General features: G+C 45.3%; 1 protein-coding gene across 1 annotated transcript in view; it reads right to left on the minus strand.

Moving 5' to 3' along the window:
* Positions 1-14820, minus strand: part of LOC103368102 (nuclear factor 1 B-type) — a 71451-nt gene extending 56631 nt beyond the window's left edge. Inside the window, exons 1-2 of the mRNA XM_008296354.1 lie at positions 14321-14820; positions 11572-12103 (exon numbers count right to left, since the gene is read on the minus strand). Coding sequence (XP_008294576.1) covers positions 11572-12103; positions 14321-14347 — 559 coding nt within the window. The 5' untranslated portion in view covers positions 14348-14820. The remainder of the gene's footprint in view (positions 1-11571; positions 12104-14320) is intronic.
* Positions 14821-16453: the final 1633 nt, after the last annotated feature.

Here is a 16453-nt window from a genome sequence, read left to right on the forward strand (position 1 = left end):
CCTCTTCACCTTTGACCTGGAGGTGGGTGTGCCTACCTTTGACTCTGCGCTACATGTAGGCACGGTGCTGGAGCGGTGGGATGTCAGGGGAGAAAAAGAAGGTATAAGGTTTGAATATCCCATTGTGAAAAATCTTTAATCCAAGTATGTACAAAACCACTAAAGTCTGGAAAAATCCTCCTTTAAGACCCGACAAATCTCTTAATATCTTAAAGATTTGCCAAATTTCGATAATCTGACGCTCATTTGTTTTCATTTTCAGCCTCCCTGTCACACACAATTCAGCCGATTCACAAGTCCAACGCCACACACACACACACACAGACACAGACACACACACACACACACATTGTAAACAGTCTTTATTGAGACGTGAGTGCTTGTATAAACATAGACAAGCCCTATTGAGGGTCCGGGGCTAGGTCGAACAATAAGAGGGGGAAAGTTGCTGGACGTTCCTCACAGACGGTGTGTACAAAATCCAATTATCAGAGCCATGGCATTAACATTCCAGCAGTCTGGCAGGTGACGGCTCCGTCTTTTCAGCCCCCCTACCCCACCCCGACACACACACACACACACACACACCGCCAGCATGGGATAGAGTCTCCCGGCAGCAGCACTTCGACAATACACACAAGCAGCCTTCTTCTGCTGCCCCCCCTTCTAAGATCCCCCCCAAGTATTGAGACATATATAGCGGGAAGAAGGCAAAGCGAGGGGAGGCGGTTGGGAGGAGTGTGGGGTCCACCAGCGACACTGGCCTTTTCTTCAGGAGATCAGCGCGACTGGCCTAGCAGGCAGTATCAGTCAATGGGGCATTCTTCTCCTCTCTGTCTCCGGGTGAGAATATGTTGATCGCTGATAACGTTGCTTTGATTGCCATAATGGAGGAAACCACTTTTTGTTTTTGAGCTTTTGCCTCTAAACAGTGCGCGCTTTGTCACCCCCCGTGGGTGACGGCGTACAAGATGCCGATTGAAAAAAAAAAAAAGAGGGTTTAATGCTAAAATAAAAACAATATCGCTGCTCTTGGCTGCGGGGCGAGTTTAATGGATTAAAATAAAGTCTGCGCCCGAGGGCCTCGCAGTAGGAGAAAAAATAAACACACACACACAAAAAAAAAATGCAAGTAAAAACTTTTATAGTCTGTCTTGTTTAATTACACCCTCTAACTCCTGTAATTAGCCTTTGCACCTTCTCCCGGCGTTATTCCCTCTGGTATCATGAAGCCCTGGACATCATGCATCATTAGCAGTTGTTCTTTTTTTTTCGCTTTACATTCAGTACATATAGTCCTTATCACTGTGGGATGCGGTGTACGTGATAGTGTACATATGATATGCAACGCCTCTGCCTGGTGTCGTGCCCTGTACCCTTGTCAGGTCCTATATATAAACGTACATCTGGCCCCCATTCTGCTCTTTCCATCATGTCATCCTGTCTACACGAGAGAAGGCTGTAAGAGATACACCAGCGCCGTACAGTAAGGCTGGAACAAAGGATTATTTTCATCGTGGATTTATTATTTTTTTGATGGATTATTTTCTTACAAAACGTCAAAATGCCTATAATTTCCCAGAATCCAAGGAAGCGTCTCTAAATCACTTCTTTTTTTTTCCTTCTCCGGCCCACCAACTGGCTAAAGCTCAAACATACTGAACTTATAAAGACGTAAAAACAGAAAAAAAACATCCTCAATCCTCACATTCGAACAAACTGAAAAGTGTTTTGACATTTTTTTGCTTGCCGCTTAATCAGCTGAAATAACTCCGTGTTGATGAAGTGATTGATTCGTCATCTAATCCCATCAGCTCGCCAGTACAGTACATGATCCCCGGAGATTCTTGCAGACCCACCCGCCGACACTTTCAGAGTTAAAAGCGTGTTCGTAGGTGCAATGTGAGTAAGTGCATGCGAGCGCCCAAGTTAGTTTAAAAAGAGTTACGGTCAGCCGTGCCAGCGATCGCGTGCGTTTCTGTATAATGGGGGCGAATAAAGATGTTTTATGTTGGATGTAATCAACAGATAAGTAACATGATAAAGTATTTTTATGTGCAAATTTGCCATTACTTCTTTGAAATAACCTTCCATTAATTAAGTGAATAGGTTTTAAGAATTGCCATCTTTAGCTCATTTTAGTTTTATCTGTGCCCCTTTCACAGCTAAAAGTAACCAAGAACTCTACTTTGTCCACCCAAAAACCTCCTTTGTTGCGTCTACTTCCCCCCTCTTTGTGTGTCACCGTCCTCCTTTGCGGTGAGATGTTAGTCAAGTGTCTTGTGGCTTTCCCCACCCTCACCAGAAGGCCTGCCCGTGGTTAATTATTCTTGGATGGTGGATGAAAAAAGTGAGTCCTTTTTTTTTTTTTTTTTTTTTTTCATTAGCTCAGCAGCAGTTTCCCATTCATAACAGTTGGCACTGGTTTTGCACTGGCTGCCAGAGATCACACCCCAACCATTTTCATTTTCCTTCATCCATTTGTTTCATTCATGTCATAGATTTGGCAGCGGCCCGCGCCGTTTTCCTGATGGCCGTCGACCCCTTCAACACCCTTCTTTTGAGTCCCAAACTACCGATTGTGGCTTTGTTTTGGATGAGGGCGAGGAAAATATGGAAACAACAATTCACGCCGCATCCGAGTGATGTTTGACTTACAGTAGTTCAATTTTGGAATTATTAATTGTGAACTAAAGCTGAACTGAGGATACTTTAGTCTCGCTGTTGACAGGCTCTTGGGTAGAAAAACGGACTTCACACATTAAAGTTTTTCCTTGAAGCGGATGGATTTTGTTTGTGTGTGCGAGTTGGGTTAACATTACAGACTGGGGACCATCATTCCCCTGCCTTCTTACAGTACATTATGATTTACATTTGCACGAGTAGGGAATGCTATACGTAAAGCCCTCTTCCCCTGCACTTTAAGTCCATTACACAGTGCATTGAGTTATCCGAGGCCCCGAGAAACAGCAGTTTATCATCAAGCAACTCCAGGAAATATGCCCACTGACAGGGAAGTTATATCACCACAACACACACACACACACACAGAGAAAAACACACAGTTCCCACCCACCTGTTCACCAACCACTTTACTAAATCTATCAACTGCATCTGCATGCATGTATTTTAATCCATACGCACAAGCTGAATACACGTGAGTTTATTTGAGAGTCAAAATGTACCGGAGCCTGCAGATTTAGTGTGTTCTCTCAGGGCTGCAACCCAACGCCGAGGAACTCCAAAGCGACATATAAAACCCGGGCTCTTTAGCGTCAGGAAGCAGGATTCCCAACATGGAAACAAACAAGATGGCCACCGCATCTCCGAGTGAAGCAGCGCTCAACCGGCTCCCATCTGAATGGAGTTATAGGCTGGCTAGCAGGAGTGCAGAGGAGAAGAGTCTCCTGGGGCTGTTGGCTCAGCAAGCGGGACCAGAGGATGGCTGCACCATGGATTAGGGCCCCACAGTGGTCCATTGTTAATTGGGCGCCATGTGTGAAAGCTACAGAGAGATTAGTTTGTACAGCTGCTGCCATTTGTCATAACTGCCCTTAACAAGACACACATGGCAACCCAAGTTACAGCCAGAAGTTTTACAGAAAAAGGGGAGAAAAAAATGTCTGGTGAGCGTCTAATAGTTTGCAAAAAACAGACCTGCATAAGCAGATGAAGATGTTCCTGGGAAACACCGAGCGGGCTCAGCTGGGATCCCATAAGAGATGATGAGTTTGGGCATTACTCATTTAGCCATCTGTAGGTCAACTGGGGTCATTATCATAACTGCTCAAAACGCTGCGTTAAGCCAGTCGAGATTCCAGACCACAGGTTGTAAACAATTCTGTGAAAACTATGAGGCAAGATCTGCTATTACATCATGGCCCTGTTGGGCAAAGCTCAAATTAGACAGGGTCTGTGTTTTATTAGACAGACAAGAGTGGGATATTACAGAGATAACAAGAGGACTAGCGACTGTTATAGCCTGACGACCTCTCGCGTTGCCAGATTTCCTTGGCAATGCGAGCTGCGCCATGAGGTTTGGGAGAGGGATGGTGGAGCGGAGTTATTTTTTGGTGAGAATCCGCAATGTAATTGTGGGTTGTAGGTATGCGCACATGTTGGAGGCCTAATTACAATCTTGACTTGGTAAATCTGGAACAAGCTTTTAAAAGGACTCTCACTTTCAATTTTTGCCCCGACAGATGCTAGAGCGCCGAGGAGTTGCCGCTCACCGAACCTAAATGCAGACTTTTGAGCCGAAGTGCAGGTGAGCAGCAATCTGGCGTGCGACGCAACGGACGGCTTTCTGCACGTGCGCATTATGTCGCAGTTGCACTTTTTAATTTTGGAAGGGCTTCCTCAAAGTTAAACCGCTCAGTTAAACTACCAGCTGGAGCCTTGCGCCGGTGGAGAGAGAGAGAGAGCAGGCCAATTTGAGAAGAATTCAAGCTATCGGAAGCCAGATCACATAGGCTTTCAGAAGACACCATGGTAACAAGCGCTGTTCTTCCCCCAGAAAAATAACGGGCTTCATTAAGCATCTTGTTAGCGCTGCAGCGGGCTTTAATCTCCGCGCGGCATTGGACGAGCCTGTTTTGAACACAAGTAGCGGCCGAGCAATTTCATCATTACTGAAATTACAGACGGTGTTTCCTATCGGATGAAAACCACCTCAATGGCTAAAATCACATGTAATGACATTTTAAAAAGTCGTGGCAAAAAGAAACTCTTAAATAAACTGTAAATTTTAGGGTTTAGATTAGTAGGAAAGAACAATTCTGCCCATAAATTGGCAGCGGCTGAGTTTCTTATTTAAGTGGCTGAGTGTTGTCTAAATTTAATTCTCATATATCTACGTCCAAAAAAGATATACGGGAAAGAGGCATTTTTTTTTTTCTATTCTGTCCTCCTTTAACACACTGTATGAATTTCTGGCTGTAATCTCTTAATGCAAAAACAAAACTGTAGACAACTTCTGGTTCGTGCTACAAAGAACAAGGCATCCATATTTCCTCCCCTCCTGTCATTCCCTCTATATGGCTCACTTTAATCACTTACAGCCCCACTGCTCTAAGATGCTGTCTTTCATAAAACACAGCATGTTTATGTAAGTGCTAAAAATGTAAATGACTTATTTCTTCCTGCTCTTCCTTCGCCGTTTCTGCTGCTACATAACTTCTCCTACAGTATGGGTCAATAAAACTCATACTATCTCACTGGGGGTTGTATTGTTTATTACGCTTGAATATAGGGCATCTTCCGCGGCTCGACAGTTGGTTTCTAAATTTGGGAGCTCTTTTAAGAAGTCAACCTGACATATGCGAGGGAGGAGTGGAGGCTCTTTCGCGAGCTTTGACAACTCAATGGGGTGCTGATGAATCCGTCCCAAGCAGGCCATTCCCAAGCCCCAGACACCATATCCCCTCTCTGACCCGCCGCACTGACATTAGAAAGAAATCCTCCAGGGATTCGCCCCCCCACCCCAAACAACAACATGCCCACCCAAAAGTACATTTTGCACAGCGCTGCGATGGCGGGCTTTTCTTTTTCTGTCCCGCTCAGGTCTTGTCGAGCCGTCACAGTGATGGGCCGTACTGTACCGCCAGACAAAGGAAGAGACAACCATCACTCTGGGCCACTGATCGGCCCTGTCTGGACTGAAAAGACTTTGATGGGGCAAAGCAGGGTGGGGGGTGCCGCACAGAGAAGTTAGTGTCTCCTGGGCAACCACTCTGATTGTCTGTCCCTGCCCAAAGTTCCCCATAGCACCCCACCTACTACCCCTTCCCGTTTTTTCTTCCCTTCATTGGTTGCTCACAAGCCTCCGTCCCGGCTAAAGGCGGCCGGCTTTTGCATGCAAGTCTCACTCCGATACTTGCGAGGTCAAAAAACATCTTCACACAGATTCTCCATCTGAGACTTTTGTGCCTCCCGTCTGAACCTTCTTATCCTCCTTTTCACTGCTGTCTTACATGACCAGCCTAGCAGGCAGATGGGACAACAGTCAGTTTTTCTTGCTGTTACGCTGCTATGATGGCAAAGAAGAGAGGGCAGCCATTGGATGGAGAAGTTCGGGCAGCAGGGAGGGCCTGCTTTGTAAGGCAGGACAGTGAGGTACGGTGTAGTGGCTGGGATAGGGGGTGAATGTACCCATTTGTCTTCATTTGGTAGGACTGGCAGACAGGGTGGGGGTGGGGAATCTATCCGGGAGGAGTGGGAGGTGCCGGTCCTCCAGTCAAGTGGCCTCGGGGGGATTTGAAATGCATTTGGGGTCCTCCCCAAAAGCCTGGGAAAGTGTGGGGAAGCTGAGATCTTAACCATAGACTAATGACACAAACTGCAGCCCTTAACCAAGTGCAGCCACAAACGCAAAACTAAGTCTCCTGCTGAAATACACAAGAAAAGCCTTTTCAGCACAATGCATGCGCCTCACAATACCAAAGAAAGACCTTGTCCCATTTTTTGATGGATGCAACAGTGCAAACTGTGACACAGGCAAATTAAACACACTGCAGCAGAGCAAAGGAGAGAGTTGTAAATTTTGCCGAGAAAGAAAGCATCCACATTTCTCAGTGGCCTCTGCTCCGAGTTGCCTTGTTTCCATGGAGATTTATGTACACATGGCACACAAAAGAGGGCTAAGGAGGTAACACGGCCTGTTTAAGCCTTGAGGTATTTGCTCGAGCAAAGCCCCGCTGCTAATAACACAAGCTTCATACTGAGCCAGGCAACCTGGCTGCACTGCACCCAGGATAGTGTTTGAGAAAGAGCAGGAGGGGAAAGAAGGCAGAGGAAAGTCAGATGGAGATCACAAACAACCAAAGATCCTGGAGAGGCAGTGAAGACGTTAAGAGCGAAAGAAACCCAGCAAGAAAGCAAGCAAGAAAGAAAGAAAGAAAGACTGCACTGCAAAACATAAATAGCTCCCGGGTTAAGAGAAAAAGGATCGGGAAGACATTTAGTGGGAAGCGGAAATCAATAAGGCAAGCGGTGAAGCTGGGAGGGAGTTCTAAGTGGATTAGATTGAGAGAATGTGTTCGATAGGTTATGGCTCTGAGAGAGAGGTAGCCAGACACCGCAGGCTCTATTGCATACTAATAAGGAAGCCAGAATGAAAGCTAAGCACAGGGTTGTGCAGTTCACTGTGAAGACTTTTTCTATATGGCTCTGGCATCATCGGTTAAGGCTTTTCCCAGGATTTGAATTTTACGATCTTGCTGAGTTTGTTCTGAATGTTCACTGTTAAAATTCATGTCCGAGAATAAAATTCCACTCAGCTTCCAAAAGCGCCGCTCTCCAGACTTCTCCCAGCATCGTGTCACCGGACAAATGTGAAAATTAAAGGGAGCCGAATAGCTCGACTTGAATAAAGTCAAACGGTGGCGTTCTTATTGCTGTCTGCTTACAGCAAGTTTTGTTTCACACTTCTGGCATGAACCCAGCCACCCTTCCTCTGGCCGAGCGCCTGGGCCTGGGACAGCTGTCATGGTCGCAGTCTCGGGCTTGAGGGAAAGCCAGGCAGCGAGAAAAGAAAAAGAGACCGGGAGAGGGAAGGAGTGAGAGAGTCATTTGGCCGGGCAGCGTGCCGCAGGGGTGATTCCTGATGGCAGAGAAGGATAAGGGGATTCAGGGAGGGAGGGTTAGATGTTGTGCTTAGTCACAGACCTCCACTGTGACCCAGAAGGTCAGACCTCCACACTGGTCGCCTGACCAAAGCCTCCGAGGCAGCCAGGCGGAAAACAAGATGCAAACAGCCACCCCACGCAGCGTGGAGAGCAGGCAGTGGCCGGTCTTGAAGATAGCAACGAGCCAGACTAGCCCGGCCGGAGGGACTGGAGTGGGGGGGCGACGCAGTGTGGGAGGGAGTCGGTGGTGCCTACTCCCCCTCACTTAGGCCAGTGAACCAAGGGACCACCAGCTAGACCAGAAGCAGTGGCAGGGGAGCGGAGACAAACAGTTGCCAAGAGACCACCGGTGATCCTGCGACCGCTGCGGTTTGACCCCGATTCAGGAGGTCAACGAGGGGGGCTTACGAGCAGCCACCCCCGCCGCCTCCCCTGACCACCGGCCGCCGCCACCCCCAGGGCAAAAAGTCTTCCTCCTCCACGTGCCCCGAGCCGGCGACGGGCGCGTTTTCACTGATCTGTTTTGCTCAATTAAACTTCAGAGGACACCCTGCCACATCTCTTTGCAAAGGTCACGACCCCGGGGCCAGAGGTTAAGTCTGGCGATTGTAAAACAAGGGTCTCCATTAACACGGCGGCACGGATTCAGACGTAATCCATCCATTTCCACAAACTATCATGACGGTGTGGAAAAAAAAAGAGAAGTTACATTACCGAAGTGGGGGGGGAGAAAAAAAAAAAGGAAAGGTAATGATGTTTTATGGCTGTGTTAACTTTCAGCACCAGAGTAATGGGAAAACTGCTTGACCTTGACTTCTTTAGCCTCCTATTGTACTGCCTCAGCAGTCTCCGGGTTATGAGGAAATCCACCGACGATCTCCCAAAATGCTCAGAATTCCTTGTAGTAATTTTCAATTTCACTTCGAATCAAGATAGTGGAGGGGAACGTACAACGAGGTTCATCCATCAGCTTGTGCGTCTCGTATCTTTTTAATTATTTTATTAATTGCTGAAGAAACACAGCCGAAGTCAGAGAACTTTCGGCGAGCGCGACGTCCCGACGAGCAGCTTAACAAAAACCAAAAAACAAAACGAGGCCTACAGAGTTCTGACGAGTCCCAACACGATGCTTATCTACATGCCTTGTTACAACTATTCCATCAAGCTGTCAAACTGGATATGCAAAATATGAATCCAGGTGGGGAGAGGTGATGATTCAAAGAAAACAGAAAAAAAAAAAAAGAAGAAGAATCGCGCTTCTCGTTTCGTCTGATACAAGCAGCGAGTGTGAGAAGCCGAGGCCCTGTATTGAACGCGGGGCCTGCCAGTTGGCACAATGGACGCCACAACCCCCACTCCCAGCACCCCCCCCCCAAGCCTACTTCCCAGCGGGCATTCATCTGGGCATGCACATGGGTGCTACAGCCCTGCACTGGCTAAAAACGCGTCTGTGCCCCAGAACAAGGGGGCTGAGTGCCCTCTCAGAATTCACTCAGGACACTCAGCGCCAACCCGCCGACCTTTCTCAGGCAGCGACCCGCCGCGGTTTAAAAACAAACACGACTTGGGGTTTTCTGCCACGGAAAAAACAACTAAGTAAAAATGGGTAAAAAGCTGCAGCGAAATAATTCATCTTATGCGATCGGACAACAGAGCAGAAGCGAGCAGGACACAGAGAGAGAGCAATATTAAAAAAAAAAAAAGCACAGTCCGAACCCGCTTTTTTTTTTTTTCTTCTTTCTAGCAGTTTGCACAAATAGCAGCAGATTCTGTTTCAGCCGGAGCCGTTTGCGAGTTTCTTTGTGTTTGATTGTATGTTTGTTTGTTTCGTGCAGTTGCAGCAGAACAAAGGCAGCGGCTTCCATTCTGCCACTGTCAAAAAACTTTCCAACGTGCCCACTGCATTGCGGATGCCAACCAACGAATCAAAGGCATGCTGCAAGCAGACAAAGAGAGTTTGATGCCAACCTCCAAACCTCTAACAACCATTGCTGGTGATTTGCCTGCCTGCCTCCCTGGCACGGTGCAAAAACAAAATGGCGCCGCGCCGCACGCTACCACAACATGGCTGCATTGTCTGGATTTGCTCGGTAACTTAAAGAAAAAGGAAAAGACGCTTTAGTTTGCAAAAAAAAAACATGGCCGTCTCTGTGATTCGGGTGGAAGAATGCTATTTTGTATTTGCCAAAGTTTCAATCAACAGAAATTTTGCGCACGACGGTAAATAATCGCGTTTCTCTGAACAGAACATTGTGTTCGGCGTTTATTTCCAGCATCTTCTCGCCATTAAATTTTCGCCCTCCTTCTCTCAGCAGTGAAATAAACTTTTCATTTAAATGGTGCATATTGTGAAAAAAAATAAAAATAAAAAAAGGCATTCTCGTGTTGGTGCTGAACAGTTAAAAAAAAAAAAAAAAAGCAGCAGATGCAAACTAGAGAAGCGGTGGCATCCTACAAAAGACACAAAAGAGGGTCTTGATGCCAACCCCGGTGCCAGTGGCAACCATTATTGTCTCTGTGCGGTGCCTTCTGCTTTCCCTGGCACTTATCAAACACAAAATGGCGCTCAGGGTTTGATGGTAATGAGCTAGCTATACCGCCGCCGCTTCTCCCCTCGGACGGCGACGTGTCGGTGGCCACTCGGCGCGGGTTTAACACGGAGGGAAATTTTCAGCGTGGAACACTATAGGGGGAATTCCTGCGGCGTCAGCAGATAAAGGGAGGAAGTTCCAAAAAAAAAAAAAAAACGTGAATTTAATGGCGTTCAGGAGGCTGCACTGTGTGAGGGGACGTCCGAGTCACAATTTAACAGCATCTGCATGTGAAATATATCCTTAAATTCTTACATTTCTGTCATTTAACTGAGATTCTCCCACTTGAGCTGCTTCTTTTTTTTTTTTTCCAGTGACAAGTTTTGGCTGAAATTCCCAAACGTGTTCGTCAAAGCCACGGTTTAACGAGTGTGTGTCGATGATGTGTCAAAGCTAAAAAAAAATAAATTCAATTCTGTCAATTCTGAATAAAGGATTATAACACTTACAGTCAAAAAAAAGAAATGTGCATGTCAGAACCTATTCGTCTACCTGGCAACCACGTTTTCTATCCTCTTATAACACAGTGTGCTAAAATAAAAATGGCACGATCCGGTCTTCACATCACTGTCCGCAAAAAAAAAAGGCTTTCATGTGAGAGGAACCAGATTAATTAAGAAAACACACAGAGGTTTGGCACATGTTACACACAGACACAATAAAAGCTCGAATTTCTGGAGAATATGAACAATATCTGTAATGTGACTTAATATTAGAAATATGTTTGCTCTTAGTTTTACACAGGAGTGGCTGCTAGGTGGAGAGAAAATGTGATGTTTGGGGCTGACAACAGAATTAAAATGTTGTAAATTATGAGGGTTAATGGGAGGAAGGCCGAGTTTAGATTTAACAAATATGACACACAGCAAACCCGGATGCATAGATGGAGAAAAACAGACGACGTTTTAATTTCACCAGTCTGTGCCGAAACTTTACTTTCAGACGAACAGAGTCGGTGTGGAGAGTGTGTGTGTGTGTGTGTGTGTGTGTGTGTGTGTGTGTGCAGCTGGACCAGATAACACACATCCCGTCAAAGTTAGAACAACTGAGTCATTACTGAAGGCGATCTGGAGCTGCTGCCGGACTACAGCAGAGCAAACACACGTCTCAAACGTGTTCCACTTTTACGTGAAGCTATGAGCCTGACTTCAACATGTATGCTGCGTATACGTACAGTGCTGACCATCGTGTTTATTTGTCTGGCAGACGTGGCGGAGCTTTCAGCCAGTCTGAGCAGAACTGCCAAGAAGTACCACATGTGACCCTTGACCTTGCCAAGCCATCATTCACACATGCGCATTGGCTCACACACAGTGAAACAAACACACACATACACAGTGTGAGCTCCAACCTACCTTGGTCCTGCACATAGTACGCTAGAAACAAGTCCAGCTCCTTGACCGATACTGTTATGTGGTGTGGCTGGACACAAAGTGCTGGGTTGGTGCAATGTGGAGACTTGACGAGGCGCTCGCCGTCTGTACTTTCCAGAGGGATGCCTTTGAAGAGGATGACCATCACCAGGTCCAGACGCCAAACTTTGTCGGCCTGCCGCAAACAGTCGATTCGGCGGATCTTGCCCTTCTGGTCCGGGTTGGATAGCACGCAGCACGGGGGCTTCTTCCCCGTCACGCTGAGGACAAAGTCCTCCCGGTACTCCTGCCGAATGTCCTTACGCAGCTTGGCCAGCAGCCTGGACGCCCACTTCTGCTTCACCTCGGGCTTCTCGCTCAGAAGCTCGTCCTTCACCGCGCGCTCCTCGTCCTTGGACATCCGCTTCTCGTGCTTCTTGAAGTACTTGCGTTTTCTGGCCTGGAGGTTGAACCACGTGTAGGCGATGGCACGGACGTGAGGGAGAAGCGCCTCGATGAAGGGATGAAATTCATCCTGCAGCATCCGCGAAGGAGGAGAAGAGAGGAGGAGAGAAACGTAATCAGAAACTCATGTCATCGAGAAATATGGGTTTATTCAGCGACTAATGCGAGGCAGAAGGCAAGTCAGACCACAAATTAAAAACAAAACAAAAATCCACATAATCAGTCACACAACATTATTGGCAGCTGATGTTTCTCCTCATGTAGCTGGTTTTACCATCCAGGATGTATGTGGACGTGCTGCAGGTGTGACAAGGAAACTCCAGCGTTTACATCAGCAGTACAGCAGCACCGAGCCGCTGACTGAACGCACTCGCGGCTCTGCTCTCGTTCCCCCAGCATGCTCTGAGCAGGACTCCTGTGCTGCTGCTGCTGCAGAGAGCATGCGCCCCTCACGGTCGCATTTCTCTTATCAAACTACCCACATTCCACGGTGAACTTATCCCGCGTCCACTAAGAAGCCAGGATAAGCCGGGAGGCCGAGGCGGGATGCGAAAAAGGGAAGTTAGTTCCCGCTCTGCAGTCGGTACAGCGCTCGGCCTCGTAGGCAGGCAATTAAACCAGCAGCACAGGAGCAAACAAAGCAAAAGGTATTCGCAAAGGTTGACTTAGGACTCGATAAGAAGTCGATGCCAAATTATTTGGAGTGTTGAGGTTAGCGTATGGAGCTGCACTCGCTCAGCCTCATTCCTAAAACTCCAGTTAGTGAAATTAAAATCTACTTTTAAAACTTCAATCTCAAATAAAGCATTTTTTTATTCTACAAATTAAAAGAAATCAGATTATTGGAATTATTCCCAACACTGGTTTTTCATTTAATCTCTACCTTTAACTACAAATAAACTTTTTCACAAGTTTTGCATTCCCTCTGAATCACTTCTAAAAATATATTTCCACCACATCCCAGCAGCTCGCTCGCTCACAGGCTTTTTACATCAACAGTCCTTCTGTAATTTCCTAACAAACTGTGATAATCTCACAGCCCCTTCTGGAGGTGTAGGAATGCCCCGGATCGCCCTGCTGGACTCGAGGCTCGTCAGGATATCGCAGCGAGTGGAAACGTTGAATTATCTGCGTTCGAGGTCATTAAAGTGTCACGTTTAATAAGCAGACGAAGCCCCCTTCAAGCAGGCTTTTGTGGACCTAAACCACATATTGTTCTTTTTGTAGGCGGGCGATGGGAAACCACAGAAACCCAGTCCCTGTGTGCCGCTGGTGCTCGGCAGAAGAAATGTCAAATCACTTTTTTAAATGCTGCGGAGAGGAGAGAGCAACCAGCAGTCTGTATAATCCACAACTTCTTTTTAATGTCGCCATAAAGTTGGCAATTAAAATGACAAAAAAGTAAATCCGAGCTGAGGTGCTCAACACATTTTTTTTTTTCACTCAAAGCTCAAAAACACTTAAAATATTCTGTTAATTTTTTTTTTTTTAAAACCAGGCTAAAGCCCAAAAAATGCTGTAAAGATAAATGACTTGGCCGGGGCCCTGTGCAGTGCACTTCAGCTGGGGCCATAAAAGCACAATCCCCTTAAGTACAAACTAAACCACATCTCAGTCAATCACTTACTTATGCCAAGTAAAATATAAACAGTCAAACTGAGTCAGCCAAAGCAGTCTGCTGCTCTGTCCAAACGCTGAATCAACCTTATCGCTGCGTTTCATCTTCCTACAGTGAAAGTGGCTTTATCTTCTTCCAGCTTCACTTCCCTAAAGTATTTCTTTTTTTTTTTTTTTAGCTGTAAATAAAAAAAAAAAATGGAAAGAAAAAAAATAAACAGAGCTTCAAGTGTGTGTGTGCGAGCTTAGTGGAGGATAACCTAATTAAACATGAGAAGAAATAAACCAGCAAGAATTACACGAGGGAAAAAAAACAGGATTGTAACGTTGGAATAAAAAAAAAAATCATCTTTACGCACAAGTTTACGCGCAAGAGGAATGCGTAAAAGGTGGAATGATTCCTCCCAAAGTTACAAATAAACACAAAAAAATCACCACAAATTCAGCACAAACGCACATATTTTAGAGTTAAATTTATGCTTGTGTTTTCATTCTTGTGCGTAATTTGTATGAAAGTATTTCCACCACAGTCCACACACACACTCACACACACACACACGCAGAACTTTCTATTCCCCACTCGCTCGCATGTGTGGGGTTTTTTTTTTTAAAGAACAAATCGGCAGCAATTAATTTAGAAATATAATTACAAAAAAAAAGACACAAATACCTGAGTGAGACAAATCGGGGAATACATGACGAGACGGCGGCGCGGAAAGCGAATGTACTGGGACTGACTCCTCTGATCACTTTATCGCGCCATTCCTGGACCGACGTGCACCATGCAAAGACCGTGGAGCGGCTCTCCGCGTAAAAACACCCCCCAGCAAAAAGGGAAAAAAGAAGCAGTTATCCAAGAACATCCATGGATTTTTTTCCTCCCTCTCTCTGTCTCCAAAGATTGTCGTCACCGCAGAGGGAAGATTTTTTTTTTGTTTTGTGTTGTTGTTGTTGTTGTTGACAAGCCGGTGCGATCTTTTTCTCTCTCTCTCTCTCCGGTGCTGCTGCCTCTGCTGCCGCTGCGTCCTCCTCTAACTACTACATGGGGCTCTTTGCGCGATATCTCATGAAAGCTTCAGAGGGGGCGCCGAGTGTGTGATGTTCACCCCCAGCTTTGCGCAAACTTGATATGAAATCGACCGACCGGTGCACCTTCGGTCCTGCGCGATTCCAGCAAATCAGACCCAACTTTTTTTTTTTTTTTTTTTTTTTTTCACCCACGTAATTACACAGTCACACTCCTCCTTCTCCTCCTCCTCCTCCTCCTCCTGCGACCATATCCACCCTCCAGCACCTCCGTCTCCTTCTCGGTTAGCACACAATTCATTTACCCCCCCCTCCTCCTCTTCTTTTACTATTATTTTACGAGCTTCGGGGACTTTGGACGCAGAAAAAAGGTAAATTTTCCCCCCTTTTGCCACCCTTTGCTCCGCTTCCAGTTCACGTAATTCGACGCTGGAAACACGTCGAACCGTCACGTTGTTGTTTAAAGCTGTTTCTGCAAACTTCTCAGCACCAAAAAAAGCCAAAATTTGAAGGGTTATAACAAAATTAGCCTCCAAATGTTAGCTTAAATTAGCTTGAAAGTGTATAGTTTAACTGTCACGCAGCAGAAGAGCATTTTGTATTTTGAACTTGAGCTTTTTCTGAAAACTTCTCAACATATTTAAAGACAGAACATTTTGTTAAACTTGTTAAAAAGCCTAAGAAAATTTAAAATTTATCAATTTCAACCAAATTAGCTGACACGCTAGCTTTAAAGTGTCACCCGCTACATTTAGCAAACTACAAACCGGAGAACATTTTATTTAGTTTTTTACTTTTTTTGAAAACGTCTCAACATGAATAAAGACAGTTAACCCTTTAAAGAGCCTTTATACAATTAATAATTCATTAATTTTAACAGTTAAAACAAAACATTAGCTTAAAAGTCTCATACGCTACAATTAGCAAACGTTGATGGTTTTAGTTTAGCCTGATTTTTTTATTTTTCAACGTTTTCTGACAACTTCTCATTATATATAAAGAGAAAACATTTGGGGAAACCTTTAATGAGCCTTTATAAAATTAATTATTTATCAGTTTTAACTGTTACAACAAAATATTAGCTTAAAAGTGCTTTGCGCTACAATTAGCGAACATTCGTGCTATTTAGTTTAGCCCTTTTCCAACTTTTTTTCTGAAAACTTCTCAGCATATATAAAGAAAGAACATTTGGTGAAACTTTTAATGAAGCTTTAGAAAATTAATAATTCATCAGTTTTAACAGTTACAGCAAAACATAAGCTTGAAAATGTCTCACGCTACAATTAGCGAACCTTGGTGCTATTTAGTTTAGCTGTCAATTTTCATTTTTCTGAAAACTTCTCAACACATATAAAGAAAGAACATTTTGTTAAACTTCTAAAGAACCCTTGTGAAATTAATAATTCACCACTTTTCACCTAATTAGCCTAAATGTGTCACGCGCTACAAGTTAGCTTAGCTTCGAGGGAATTTAGTTGAAAATGTAATTTTTGTTTTGTTTTTTTTAGCACAAAGTTGAATGTTTTCTCTCTGTTTTAACCTCTTTTGAGTGTGTTTTTAATGGTGGAGTCCCTCCTGGCTAAGCTCGGTGTGTGAAGTGTTAGCAGGAATGCTGGAAGTTCAACGTTATTCCTTCGCTGCTGCTGCTGCTGCGGTGTGTGCGGGCTGCTGTGTGTCCTACAGAGCTGTCAACGGTCCACACAGAGTTCATTTGCCAGATTAAGGGGAATGAGATGTTAACATAGGCTGCCGGAGAATCTGTGCCAAGTTTAGTACT

This window comes from Stegastes partitus, unplaced genomic scaffold (genome assembly GCF_000690725.1).
Source record: "Stegastes partitus isolate 25-593 unplaced genomic scaffold, Stegastes_partitus-1.0.2 Scaffold1123, whole genome shotgun sequence".
NCBI classification, from domain to species: Eukaryota; Metazoa; Chordata; class Actinopteri; family Pomacentridae; genus Stegastes; species Stegastes partitus.